Raw genomic sequence first — 14,566 nt, forward strand, 5'->3', positions numbered from 1 at the left:
CGACGAAGAAGATGCTGGAGAGAAGGAAGTTTCTCACCTTTTTTTTCTTTTGCTTTTTGTTTTTCGCTTGATCGACTTTCGTTGCGCAATCTCGATGCGCGTGAAGGGATCTGGGAGAAATTATGAAGCATGGACGGTAAAGGAAGGATCGAAAGGAGGGGGGGAATTGGACGCGTGATAAATCTCTAAAGTTTTTGGCCGGCAGTGTTGGGTTAGGTCTTGTCTGGTTTATCGGCAGGGTCGATCGAGAGGTTTAACGGCACAAGGGTTGCGCTCCTCTAAATAAAAAGGGAACGGTCCACCCTGTTGCGCGGGTGTTGGGATCCTTTTTTTATCGATTCGACGAAGAGGGCCTTTCTTTCTCTCTCTCTCTGTTCCCAAGGACTCGAAGGAGTGGATAAAGCGGAGCAAAGGAGTGACAGAAAGATGGATTTTTCCTCCTTTCTTCTCTCGTCTTCTTCTTTTCCTCTCCTTCCTCCTTTTCTTTCTCTCTTTGGTAAATCAGATGCAGCCTCGCCTCTCGTCGCAGCGGTGTGCAACAGTTGGCGAGGAGGAAACATCTGTCGGTCGCGGCGCATGCGTATATCCTTCAGGTAAAACCTGCACCAACTCAGAGATTCTCAAATTTCTCACCTCGAAACCGATGTTTTCAACAACGATCGCTTTAATCACTCGGCGATGACGTATATATATATATTGAAAAAAAATATGTATATAATCTCTCTCGAAATTTTAATTTTAATATTCGCGCTGCGCGGAATCGAGAATCGAATGGAATCTTTTAAAATTTACTTACTAAAGAATCGTCACTTGGAGCAATTAGTTCCGCGCACTCGTTCCAATATAGTCGTGATTACGAATCCTAACGATCGTCGCCGTAACAATCGTCATAGTTAGAGAAGAGAAGCTGCAATTACCAATGACAATTAAGAATGAACAATCACGGCCTCGTTTCAGCAGCTTGAACGACTCGCGTTTCTCATAATTGCTGCGCCTCCTTTCCCCCTCCCCCCCTCCCCGTGATTTTAAAAAAGTGGGTAACCGACCTCCTAGATCAGATTTTCCTCTCGATCGAACCTAGCCTATTTCAATTACCCTAACAGATTATTCGGGAAACACTCGATCCTTTCTTCGAATCCATCTTTACGAATAGAACAGAGAGACGATCGTTCCCGCGAGAAAGTGAATTGCGATTCGTCGAATGAGAAGTGATAATAATTCATAATTTCAAATATTGAAAAAAATATATGTATACGTGTATACACACGCATAAAACGAAAAAGGATACATAGCATGGAAAGTAATGCAGAAGTGTATTTCAACTTTCATTCTTCGACAAGCTTGCTGACCTTCTATTGTTCTCTTTATCTCGTCTCGCCAATAGGTACCCGATTTACCTTTTAGTCGAAGAAAGTGCAACGACCACCGCCTCGACCCCCACCACCTCCACTTTTCCTCCTGCTTCGTTACGATGAAAACTCAATTTAGAAGTTTCCACCGATCGATTTCAAGACCGATTGTTCGCAACAAAACAACCGGCCCGGATTAATCAACACGACGCTCCTCGAAACGGGGAGATGGGAGCAGCTCCGATCCGATAATCCTGTCCGATAATTAAAATCGAACACCTCGCCGCGTGAAATTCAATTAGCCCTAACCGCGAGTTACAGACGACCGCGTTCGATCAGATTTACACAGTTCAAGATGGCGGTCACTGCCGTTTCCAATAGGAGGAGGCTCGCGATGACTCACGATGAAAATTACGCGAAGGGACGTGAAACACCCTCCGTCGCGTGTCCCGTCGCTTTATTGTTGTTGTTGTTCCGATTCTGATGCAAATTCTGACTGGACACTGGATCGTTTTATTACAGTATGACGAAGCGGCGGTGAGCCAACGCGATGGTGGTGGTCAACCGCTTTAAAAAAATTGAGGTGAAACTGTTGGGGGAGCGATCGACACTCGTTATTTGGTTCGAAGGAACGGCGCTAGGTTACCTGGTACCGGGTTACACGAAGCTCGCTTCGCGTGCTTGGAAGGATAAGTACTTTCGTTAATTTATATCAGTCTCGAATTTCGATCGCTTTGTTTTTGTTGAAAGTTTATGAGTGGACTTTTTTTTCTTTTATGCGCCCACGATTCAAGCAATGTGATTATTTATATAACGGTATGGGATTTTGCGTTTAGATGCAATTTTTTATTACCTTGTTTAACGTGTAGAAGACTAATTGGTTCGCGTATGAAAGAAAAAGAAATGCAATTGCGTCATGTATGTACGAAATTCGCTCGAAGCGATTCGGAGAATCTTCGAGGAATTTCCAAGCGGCGATTTCCGGCAGGAAGTACAAATAATACGCGAGAAACGACAGTCTCTTTGGGAGGTGGTTCGAAACCGCAGATATTCAGGCGTGTAAAAAAAAGGCGAACGTTCGAACGCTGGAATCAATAACGATATTCAACAAGATATTACGCAAGGCTGACAGATGTATCGGTCGTATCAACATTAACCTACATTCGTTCGAGTACGATCTTTGGCATGATTAATTTCGAGGGAAATATTTACTCGCGATAAATGTTGTTCGAAAGAGAAAGAAAAAGGGAGGGAGCGGATTTTAAAACTTTACAAGTTGAATTCGTAACGAGAAGAACGAGAGAAAATGGAAAAAAGTATGGTTGAAAAATTGAATCGTACTCGGTCGCCACAATAGATCCTTGGAACGACGATGGAACGACGATTCTGAAATTCAAGAGCTCGAACTGGGTCACCCGGATCGTGATACTTCCTCGTCTTTTTTATCCTGTATCGCATAGAACGAGTCCTTCAAAGTTATCTCATCTATAGGTGTGCCTCCTACGTTCTGTTGTGCAACGCAGAGGAAGTGGAACGAGCCGTCTACCGAAAGAAGAAGGAACTTTGAACTTGAAAAAAAAAAAAAATTGATCATTTCAAACGAAATTACGTTTTTTGGTAAGATAAACGTATTAAATATCATCGAATAAAGAATCGTTTAACGTTGTGCGAAAATGTATTCATCGAAAAAAAGAAGAAGAGAAAGAAATTGTAAAAGAAGCAATATTTACGTGTTTACAAAAGACGAAAAAGAGATGGTTGGTTTGGAAATACAAGATTGGGATCCACGGTATGGGAGAGGAACGAAAAGGAGAGGATTTTGAGAAACACTGCGTATCTGTGCCGAGCGCCACGCGACCAGGTCGTCCGGTCGGGCTGGGTGCCGGGTGTTGTTGAAATCAACGTGGTGGGGTTCCTTCGACGACCACAACCGGAGCCTTATGCCTTCAGTCGACTCTCGGCTCTCACTGCGACTCGAGCTGCCTGAGATTTCCGTTAATTAACCAACTACCGATCCGCGACAGCGGCTGGCCAACCACATCGCAGCCGCTCCAGATACGAATTCACCTTTCCTCTCGCCGGAATCCGGAGTTGTCGTCCGCCAAAAAAGAAAAGAAAAGAAAGAGAACATCTCGAGAAGAAGAGGCGAAGTCTGTTCAATCCCAATCCATTCCAATTGCGCGACGTCTCGTCCCGGAGGATGAATCGATCGAAGTCGGGCGAGGATCGACGAGGCCTACCGTTTTAAAAGCGCGAGTGAGCGAGCGAGCGAGCGACTGTGAGGAACGATCGGCCGATCCCGGAGATCCGATCCGACCAGTTCCTTTTACCGGTCGATCACCTCGATCCCGCGTCACAATCGCTCGTGGAGCGGGACGTGCACGTCGCGTACGCGTCGTTGGCTGTTAATTAGTACGTGGGTGCCGTGATAGAGTGGGAAGAGACGAAAGAGGGAGAGGGAGAGAGAGGGAGAGAGAAGAGTGAGTGGATGCGAAGAGATGCCGAAAGCGGAGGGAGGACGATTGAGAGGAGCGGAGGAAGAGAGGATCGAGAAGTAAAAGAGGCGAGAAAGAGGGTTGGAGGTTAAAGCCGGAGTTAAATAGATGCAGGAATCTGTACGCGGCGGCGCCATGCTGGTGTAGCGAGCGAGAAAAAATATTCGGTTTCCCGGTGTGTATCTCCTCTCCGTGTGAACGTGGCCGTGCGGATGGAACGTAGGAATCCCAGGAGCGTAACAGTGAACGCGTTCGCGGCCGGTTGAAGGGAGCGTGAATTCGTTCAGGAGGACCAGTTCGCCGCTGCACAGGCGTTAAGAACCCGTTGAGACGTTGAGAGGAGGAAAAGAGGTGAACGGTTCGGGAGAATTGTCTCGAGAGGAGATAACAGTGGACGATTCTTCTCGGTGAAAACGAATTTTATTATAAACGAGTTGGAAAAGGATCGATGATCCTCGATCAGTGATTATTTTAACTTAATTTTTCTTTTCTTTTCTTCTTTCTCTCTCTCTCTCTCTCTCTCTCTCTTTCTTCTCGTGTTGTACGAACGAGTATAAAGGAATATACGCGAACGCGCGAGGAACATGTTGTGCGGCACGTTCAGGAAGAAGAGAAGGCATCCAGGGGATGAGTATCGATTGGTGAGATCGAACACGATGCCTAGAATCCTGTCGGCGAAGGAAGGTAGCCTGGTCACGGTCCGGAGAACAAAGTCCTCGAGGGTGGCGGCTCGTTCCCCTCATCTCAGGGATCTTCTGCACATGGTAAGCCATAAACGCGATCTCGCGCGCCGGTGATTCCACGGTATATTTCCTATCCTCGCGATAAATATCGCGATATCGGCCAAGGACTCTCGAGAAAAGAAATATGGCCGATTACCGTTTCGTTGTCCTTTCGAGAGATCGGCCGGTGAAACAAAGAGAAAACGTTTTTGCGATTTTATCTTTTTTTCCTTATCGTTCTTTCCTTTCCTTCGATCGATCGAGAAAATCGATTTCGATAATATTACCGAATGTATTTCGTATTCGGTTCGCGTTTCGAAGCAGCTGTTTGAACACGGACAAACGATTTCGACCATGTAACGCAGCTGCTAGAAGATTAGATCGAGAAATTTAATAAAATCATCTCTCGTCTATCGATAAAGCAACGTCCTCAACGTTTTTAAGAATAATTTTTTCAATCGAATTCTGTTGCTCGCGAAAAAGTTTCAGATTCACTCGATTCTCTCGAAGAAACTGAGCGAAACGAAAATAATTCGAAGAAAAGGTCGATCGTGCGGCATATTTTGCCCCGTATGGCAACGAAAGGGAGGGGAGGGGGGACTTGGAGCCGGCCCAATCGATTCTTCCTCGAACGACTCTCCAATCGTCTCTCGAACACGCGAATCCGAATGCTTCGTGCCGTTCCCATATATCCGCGTGTGCACGCGATCGCACAGTCCAGCGGGCGTTGCATAATTTACGACACAGCTCGTCGAACGCTCGGAGCGGATTCGGGTGGCGACCGATCCGATTCGGCTAATCGCGCTATTACCGATAATACCCTCTTGATGCGATATCGATACCCTCTTCGCCTATCTCGTTGTACCTGTTTCGGCGGCGGTTACACGAGACACCTGTTCAATTTAATCGCAACGACACGTTCTTCCATTACCTTGGAATCGGGCTGAAAACTAGTAATTAAACTAATGTGAATATATTTGCTCCTCAAAAGAGGAAATTCGAAGATTAACTCAATCTAGGAGTATATAATGAAAGCGAGTCTGCAAAGGAAGCGAGAAAATGGAGAGGAGGCGTCGTGCAGAAATTCGGCACGTCTTCCAAGAAGCTCGACGAATTCCCCCGGTTACACGATCACGTTGGGGACACGTATCGATCGGTGGATCGAGGGGGGCCGGTCACGATCATCCTCTTTGTCCTCGCCTTTCCGAAACTCCTCCTCGCTCTTTCTTTTACGGTCTAAATCCGGCCACGGAGGCGCCTGTGACCGCTCGCAGAAGTCGCCACGAGATACCCACGTGAGAGGGAGAGAGAGAGAGAGAGAGCAAAAGGAAGCACGCGAGCCACCTTCTCGAGATGTTGGCCTTATAAGGCCTCCTCCGGGTGCTGCTCGGTCTTCCATTAGAAATCCTTTGTCGTCCCGACCTCTTTTTCCGGACGGATTCTCGAGGGCTTTTCGTCGCCGCGGGGATAGAATCGTCGCGGGCCCAACGGATAGCGAAAGGAGGGGAGATCGTTAGGAGGAACGTTTCGTTCGTGTCGTGGGACAACACGGTGGAGAAGAGTTTTTAAGATAATGAGAAACCGAGCCTTCCTTCTTCCTTTCTTTCTTCGTCCGCTCGAGAGAATTACCAGAGAAAGGGATGACGTCGAAAGGGACGCGATCTGGATCGGCCTTTCTAACGCTGTAAAACCGGGATTCTTGGCCGGACGAGCCTTTTTTACCGGAACGAATCTTTGCCCGCGCTCCCGGGGACCGACCACCTCGGCTCCCTTTGTCGAGGACACCCGGTAACTGGTGTAAACCCTTTAGTTAACGGATCCCTCCTTCGCTCGAGCTGTTGATTCCCACTTCTCCTTCCTATTTATATAAAGGAAGAATGACTTTTCCAACTCGCGTAACGATAAGCGATAAAAATCGTGCGTGCAACGAGATCGATCACGTTAGAAGAAACGTTAGATTCTTGGTAAAAACGCGAGAGCGATACAGCGTGAAAATTTGTCGTTCCAGTTGTCCATCTCGCGATCGTTTTGCGTTTTACAGCCGCTGGTTTCACCTCGGCTCCTTTGCCTCTCTTCCTCCTCGACATGGCCGGTAACGCGCATAAAAACGATCTCGACTCGATTTCTATAATTGCCGTGGTACTTTTTCAACGTCCTTCGTTGCCGAGTAATCACCACCGCTGGCCTTTCACTATTCATTCGTCGGAGCGAGTTTTCAATACCTCGTCCGATCGGGAACGCGCGAGAAGCAGGAAATTAGATTCGAATCCGATGGCGTTGGCGAGCGATCGGGGAGGAGAGGGCGGATTTTTTTCCATCCCCTCGAGGGGATGAAACGGGGATGGGAGAAGAGGAGGCGATCTCATCTCGGTTGGCAATTTGTGTACCCGGTCAGCCCGGTCCGTTCCCTTTTGCGCGCTTTTGTTCCCTCTCCCCTCCTCTTTTTGCTCGTCCCATTCTTCCATCCCTCTCCTTCTTCTTCTTCTTCTTCTTCGGCTTGGTCTTCTCTCGTTGGAATTCCAATTCTCCCTCCCCCACTCCAGGACTCGCGAAATATCTCGACGCATTCCTGCGCACCGTGCAGGCTCCGATTTGTGCCCTCTTGTCGTCGCTCTTAAGGACCTGTTACGACTCGAAGCGTCCACCTTCGATTCCTCGAAATTAACGCGACGGAAAAAAAACACCGATACATTAAAATCGATGCACCGATGATAAGTAGTAAACAGTATTACCGATTGATATTTTTCCTTGAAAAGAGGAGGAACGCGCGTTGTTTCTATCCAACAAGCCGAGTATTAATAATGGATTAACTCGTTAATGCAGAAATATTTCTAGATGCCACAACCGCTATTTCTATCCATCTAAGGATGGAAGGCAGCTTGGTAATCCTCCTCGTAACTGTTACCATCGATCCGAACCGCCTTTTAGAGAACCCGCTTTTCTTCCGGCAACCTTCCATCGTCTGACGACAGGTCTGGACGATGAAAAATTCCCACGAAAATTGCGCAATCGCGGCGAAATCGTTGTATAAAAGCGGCGGTGACGAGAGGACGCCAAAGGAGTAGCTCTCTCGGTTCAAAGAACTTGTATCGTCGCGCCCTATATTTCGTTATCTCGGTGTCGTTAAACCACGCTTTAACTCGCCGGTTTTCTTCTCGGTCGATAACGCGATACCGCGGCTCAATTGCGAGTCGAGAATTACGCCTCTCAAACGGACGCTTCTTTTGTTTTTCTTTTTTCTTTTTTTTTTTTGCGAGTATGGAAAACGAGGATTCCTTTGTCGTTGGAAAAAAAAAAATTGTTCGAGGCCGAGACGAGAGGATGGGATTATTTTTAGGGATAGGATTATTTTTCGGGTAATTAGCACGACTTAAATTGATTTCAGACTCGGTCGTGGCTCCGCGATGGATAGAACGGTTCGCGCACAGCTCCGGTTGAGGAAGAGAAGGAACAGGTTGAAAGGTTTTAGAAAGTCATCCTGACTTATTGAGCTTTACTCTTTTATTAGAAAGTTTGCTGATACTGTGATTCTTAACGGAAGACCAGAAAGCAATTTACAGTTAACAATTGGTGAAATCAAACGTATTGTTCAATTTCCTACATACGGGTCTTTATTATTTGCAATAACTTTTATTAGTTTTATAAATATGTGTATATATATATGTATATATGTACATATATATATATACATATATATATATATATATATATATATTATTTACTTTTACTTTATCGATCGTTGATGAGGTTGAATAGAAGGGAGAAATTTGAGAAGAGAGGAAGAGAGGAGGAAAGAAAGAGTAAAAAAAGGCGTCGCATTGGAACGCAATTTTATTAACGGGACGGGGATTCGTTTGACTCGATTCGATCCGTTGGAGCGTTCTTTTTACCTCCTCCTCCTCCTCCGGATTGGTTTACGCCGGTTTCAATTTGTGGCGCCGTCCGCGAAGCTTCTTCTAATTACCGCTAATTAGTGCCGATGCTGTAAGTGGCGGCTGTTCTCTTCTCGGATCGTTGAAAGGAATTCCCCTCGACTATTGGCGTCGCCTAGTTTCCAGGAACGTTACTTTATCCAGAAACGGGACAGAGACTCTGAAAGCGATACCGGCGCTTCTTCTTGCGTTACATCCTCGTTAAGAGACTAGGCATTTTGCCTAGGTATCAAAAATTTTAATCTTTTCGAATTGGATATTCCGCGGATATTTTTTTAATTCCACCTATATATTTCCAATTTCAACTCTTCTTCTTCCTTGCATTAATTAAACGCGTATTTATGTAATTAATACTTTTTTTTTTTTTTTAAGTGTTACAATCGATTTATCGCATTCCAACAGATTCACAAGCTCTTTGAGTCGGAAGAATGATTAAAAATGGCGGAAGAGCGTTGTTACGAGGAAACTCGGTCGCGAGAAACAATGGTGTAACTCTATTAGGATCGTGCAAAGGTTGGCGGGCGAATATGACGATTCTAGGAGAGGTTAAATCAGGCCCACATGCGCATTTCACTGGGCGTGGCCGGCCACTGTACTCCACTTAATCCGAACGACAACGTCGACGAAACACGCTTCCCTTCGCTGCAGAATTCTCCAAAACGATTGAATTTCCTGGTTCAGTTGGATCGATAAACGGATAAGGGATAATGAAAGGAAAGAAAAATCCAGGTGACGAAAATACACATCATTTCGCGCGAAATATTTTTTCCCTAATTTTTCTGGATCTAACGATGATGATGAACGAATCGACAGTTGCGAGCAGATCCTAAAACGACGAGTTAAAAGGTCCTGCCGTGGGATAGTCTCTCCGCTTCTCAGGGACCCTTTCGGCCTCGGTGCGGCGTTTATATTTCTCTCCCTCGCCACCTTCTTCTTTCTCTCGCGCTTGCTTCATACCTTGCCCCTTTCCGCAGCCGGGAGATGTAAATCTTCCGAGATGAACTTTTGCCTCTTGCGTCAGCCGAGGCAACTTCAAAGGTCCGAAACTCTGGCCACGCTTGCCTGCTTCCAGACACCGGGGCCATGTTAAAAATTAACCACTTAACTTTTCTGTTCGCGACAACGCCACAAATTCGTCGCATTTATCAATGTCTGCAATTTTCTCCTTTCCCTTTTCTTTTTTTTTCAGAACGTAGAACTCGTTTAAATTCGATACACGGAATATTCCTCCAAGTAATCGTCAAAACTCTCTTCCAAACCTCTCCAATCCTAAAATGACCTGAAAAATTCCGATCTCCGTGTTCCAAGCGCGTAGCTAGTCCGCCATATTGGCCGTGTCCGCTCGCGAGAACGGTACCCTCGGCATCGAAAGCGAGAAGAAGCTAGGAAGCAGCGACCCGGCTGAAAAGTGGTACAAACGCTGGAGAAGGGGAGGAACGAAGAGCGGGGAAAGAAAGGAGTGAGGATATCTCGACGCGTTGTTTCCATTGCCGTCCAAATTTCTCGTCCGAATTTCTCGCAAACTCCCACGCGTGGCGAGGGAGGCTCAAGTTGCTCCTCTCTCGTCGAGGAGGGGGAGGGAACGCCGAGGGGTCTTCTCTAGGTGCATTCAACCCGTCCGTCGCGTTGGTGGGGTTTAATGGGCGAGCATGTCGTGTACCGTGAACACCGCACCGGCAATCATGACTTACGCGCGTATCGACGCGCGCGAACCGCATAGGACGGACGGCGGGCATAATGCCACGGGAACGTGGCCTGTTTCAATTTAATGCACAATTGCTCGCTTCGTGTCTCGCTCCGCGTTTCCTTTCTTCGTCGAGATCCGCCCGGTTCCCTCGTCCGTGTGCCGGGCCTCCTTCACACATGCGCGCGCTTCCCTCTCTGTGGCCTGCTTGTTGGACTTTCCAGAATAATTCCAACCACGCGAGATAACGTTCCCCGTCTCTCTTTCTGTCTCTCGTAGGAAGGGGAATAATGTTTTTTTCTTTTTTTTTTTTGAGAGGCGAGATTTTAGAGAGATCGGTGAGGATTGGATCGGATCGGATGATTAGAGAACGATTTGGTGTACGTTGTTGGAAATTGGATAGAGTATCGTGAGAATTTATACAGTTTGGCGATAGATGATATTGCGAATGTTGCGAGTTAGAGTTTGGTGAAATTTTTATAATGTTTTTTTTTTTTTTGAGAGGCGAGATTTTAGAGAGATCGGTGAGGATTGGATCGGATCGGATGATTGGAGAACGATTGATTTGGTGTACGTTGATGGAGATGGAAATTGGATAGAGTATCGCGAGAATTTATACAGTTTGGCGATAGATGATATTGCGAATGTTGCGAGTTAGAGTTTGGTGAAATTTTTATAATGTTTTTTTCTTTTTTTCTTTTTTTTTGAGAGGCGAGATTTTAGAGAGATTGGTGAGGATGATTGGTGGACGATCGATTTGGTGTACGTTGATGGAGATGGAAATTGGATAGAATATCGCGAGAATTTATACAATTTGGCGATAGATGATATTGCGAATGTTGCGAGTTAGAGTTTGGTGAAATTTTTATAATGTTTTTTCCTTTTTTTCTTTTTCTTTTTTTTTTTTTTTGAGAGGCGAGATTTTAGAGAGATCGGATCGGATGATTGGAGGACGATTGATTTGGTGTATATTGATGGAGATGGAAATTGGATAGAGTATCGCGAGAATTTATACAGTTTGGCGATAGATGGTGCGAAGGGATGATATTGCGAATGTTGCGAGTTAGAGCTTGGTGAAATTTTTATAATGTTTTTTCCTTTTTTTTTTTTTTTTGAAAGGCGAGATTTTAGAGAGATCGGTGAGGATTGGATCGGATTGAAGGACGATTGATTTGGTGTTGATAGAGATGGAAATTGGATAGAGTATCGCGAGAATTTATACAGTTTGGCGATAGATGGTGCGAAGGGATGATATTGCGAATGTTGCGAGTTAAAGTAGCTTGGTGAAATTTTTTCGTATCCCAGTTTTTATATAAAAGTGTAACGGAAAGAGGAACACGCGAATAAAGGAATGAAAAATACATGAGATTCGGGGAAACTTAACGTATCGAGCGTGAAATCTAACTTAACAACGTTGAGAAGATACGTTTCTTAATCTGATCGAATCGAGCGCGATTCTATTCTTTTCTCTCTAATTGCGTGTGTACCACGTATTGAATAATTAATAATATCGGGTTCGTTAAGAATTATGAAAATGCAAGAGAAGAAAAATTTTTTGCAACGAGATTCCAATCTTACGACTATTTCGCACACGTGCTTTAATGAAAAATACTCGTGTAACGATTAAGATTCCAATTAACCCAAGTATTATCCGTATTATTGTTCGGGATGAATTATGCCAAAACATAAAGATACGAAAAACTTGAAATTATGCAATTAAAGATTGTTCGAAATCCGTCTCGACCTCGATTTTCGAAACGCGATAATCGAGCATCATCCCCCCCCCCCTCCCCTTTCTCCCTTCTCGGCATTGAACGATTTAATAAGCGCATTACGTAATCAGAGAAACGATCCTCGTTTTCTGGAAACGATCGTAGTAAGCTGAATTATCGAGAGCCTTCTTCCTGACGCGGTTCTCGAAAAACCGCTATTACCATCGACCGATAATCAAGCGATAACGATCGTCCGTGTCCAGGTAGCGGCGAGAATGCGGGGCTGGTAGAATGCATTTTGCATGCGCCACGATATCCCGGATTACGGCATGAGCGCTGTTAATTGGTGCGCACAATACGATTGTGCCAGGATGCAACTGCCATGCCGGTACGACTGCATTCTCCTCTGGATGCTGGCTAACTCGAATTCTTCGCGCGTTAAAACAGATCGCGAGTTCGAATTCTTTGGATACGGATAATTATTCCTAATTGGATACGTGATCACGTATATGAATGATGATGGACAAAGGAAAAATGGAAAATTGGAAAACGGAGAAGAGGAGAATTCTTTTTCAAATTTCGATTGATTTAATAATTTTGAGTCGAGTACGAGGATAACAATAATTCGAATCATTCGACAAAAATTATCCTTTTGTCACCAAGGATAAATAAATATATACAATGTCGAAATATGTATTCGAAAAAGCGGCGGAATACGTAATGAAATCGATGCCGCGATTGATATTTCAATATTGGAAACGTCCAATGGCATACCGTCATCACGGTCGAACGATTCGAAAAAAAAAAAAAAAGAAAGAAAGAAACGAGCAAATACACGGGAAGCACGAGAACGTGAGCATCGTTTTCCAGTTCAATGCCAGACTCGATATTGTATATACCCTGTTTCATTCGCCGACTTCTTTACATAAAGGGTTGTGACCGAAAGATCTCCATTCGGTGGTCAGGATGTCGCGACGTGGCGCACGTAGACGACGATAACGCGGTTTCATTGCGTGCTTCGATCGAATAGCAACATCGTGGCAACGAACGCGGAGGCGAAATCAATTAACTCGGCCACGTGTGTGGACGCACACGAACCTGACCTCCCGTTTTCCATTGTACAAGCGGGTAGTAGTACGCGTAGTAGTACAACCTACAGAGTTACGTATACTATATGCACGCTTTTCCCGTACGTGTACAGGCAGCGTTGTCCTGAACGAGTACGGCCTGTACCCGCGTACATTAGCCGCGTGGGTTGCCATGGGCAACCCATGACTAACACACGTTCCAGCATCACGTGTCTCTCCTGCGTCTGTCTCTTTCTCTCGTGGTTCGCGCCAGTGCCGCCCTAACTGGTGGCGCTGCGCTCTTGTCATTTAGTTTCGATTTTATAATCGAATTTTCTAACAATTTTGTCCTTGTATCGTTATTTTTTATACGGAAATGTTTTACAAACGGAAATATAAATGAACGTGTAAAGTTTTTGCGAGTGTCGGGCAATTGGAATCGATTAAGAATTCGATTTTTGTGTTTAGAAGATACCTTTCTCGAAGATATCGTTTGGAACGATATAGCAACGAAGTAGAGGTTAGTTAATATCGTTTAATATAATTATTCGATTGATCGTTTAATATCGTTTATGGATAATTATGAAATCAAAGTAGGAGAATCATTCTTAAATTAAATTTTGACAAAAGTATTCTTTAAACGTGTAAAGAGATTATTTATTCAATACGTTTTTTTTACGTTTATTACGTTTGTATTTAACAAGTGAGCGAAGATACGCGTAAGTGAGTAATGCGGCAATGGACGTGCGATATTGTAGTTGAATTTTTTGCCATTCGTTTGCTTGTTACGGTACTGAGGGTCATTCTTCTTCGTCCTATAAGTTATACCCATCTTTTTCTAAAGTATTCCGCTTCTTCAAGTGCTCTAGCATCCAGGAGGTTTGCTCCTCTTCTCCTTGTCGTTCTTATCGTGACATACTTGCCATTTTCATCGCTCCTCTTTCTTCCTCGATGGTACCTAGCTCAGGGATGTATCGTGGTTTATTGCGGTTCAACGATGCGTAATTTTCAGAGACGTTTCATTACGTAATATTTCACGAACTTGCAGGGTGGTCCAAATTATCGATTATTCGAATCGTCTCATCGTCTCGTCGTCTATTATCGTCGATTATTTATCTATTTTATAACCTTTTTTGCTTTATCGCTAAATTCAGAAATATCTTTATCTCAACTTAACAAAAAATCTTTGTTTCCAACAAACCAATGGAGTACTTAATACTTAATATATTACCTAATATACTAATAAATTAATTGTCTTATCCCTTCGACAAGATTGTTCCTCGTTAAAAAGATCTTTTCTCGCGAATGATTCTTTCTTATCGGCAATTTGTAACGCTCCACAAATCTATATCCCGAATCCCGTAACGCGCAAACATAAAAAGATGAAATCCCTGGCGCTAGAAGAAAGTCGCTATTTCTGGTATCCCTCGGGGCGTTAGATCCAGGGTCTCGACTGAAAACGGATCGTCCCTGAACTCGTAGCGACTCCACGCGAAAGGGAAGGGGTCATGGAACTGGAGAGAGGGAGGAACGAGGATCGAGTTGAACAGAGATGGACAGTTCCTGGTGGGGGAGGATGAAGGACAAGAGCGGGAGGAAGAGAAA

General features: G+C 44.8%; 1 protein-coding gene across 5 annotated transcripts in view; it reads left to right on the forward strand.

The window, feature by feature from the left end:
• The window catches only part of LOC100578818 (amyloid beta A4 precursor protein-binding family B member 1-interacting protein), a 120,580-nt gene that overhangs the window by 53,113 nt on the left and 52,901 nt on the right, over positions 1 to 14,566 (forward strand). The window contains exon 2 of one of the 5 annotated variants that reach the window (XM_016915507.2): positions 2,841 to 4,608. The exons of the other annotated variants lie outside the window; for them this stretch is intronic. Coding sequence (XP_016770996.2) covers positions 4,429 to 4,608 — 180 coding nt within the window. The 5' untranslated portion in view covers positions 2,841 to 4,428. The remainder of the gene's footprint in view (positions 1 to 2,840; positions 4,609 to 14,566) is intronic. 5 annotated transcript variants of the gene reach the window in all.

Source organism: Apis mellifera, linkage group LG12, assembly GCF_003254395.2.
Source record: "Apis mellifera strain DH4 linkage group LG12, Amel_HAv3.1, whole genome shotgun sequence".
NCBI lineage: Eukaryota > Metazoa > Arthropoda > Insecta > Hymenoptera > Apidae > Apis > Apis mellifera.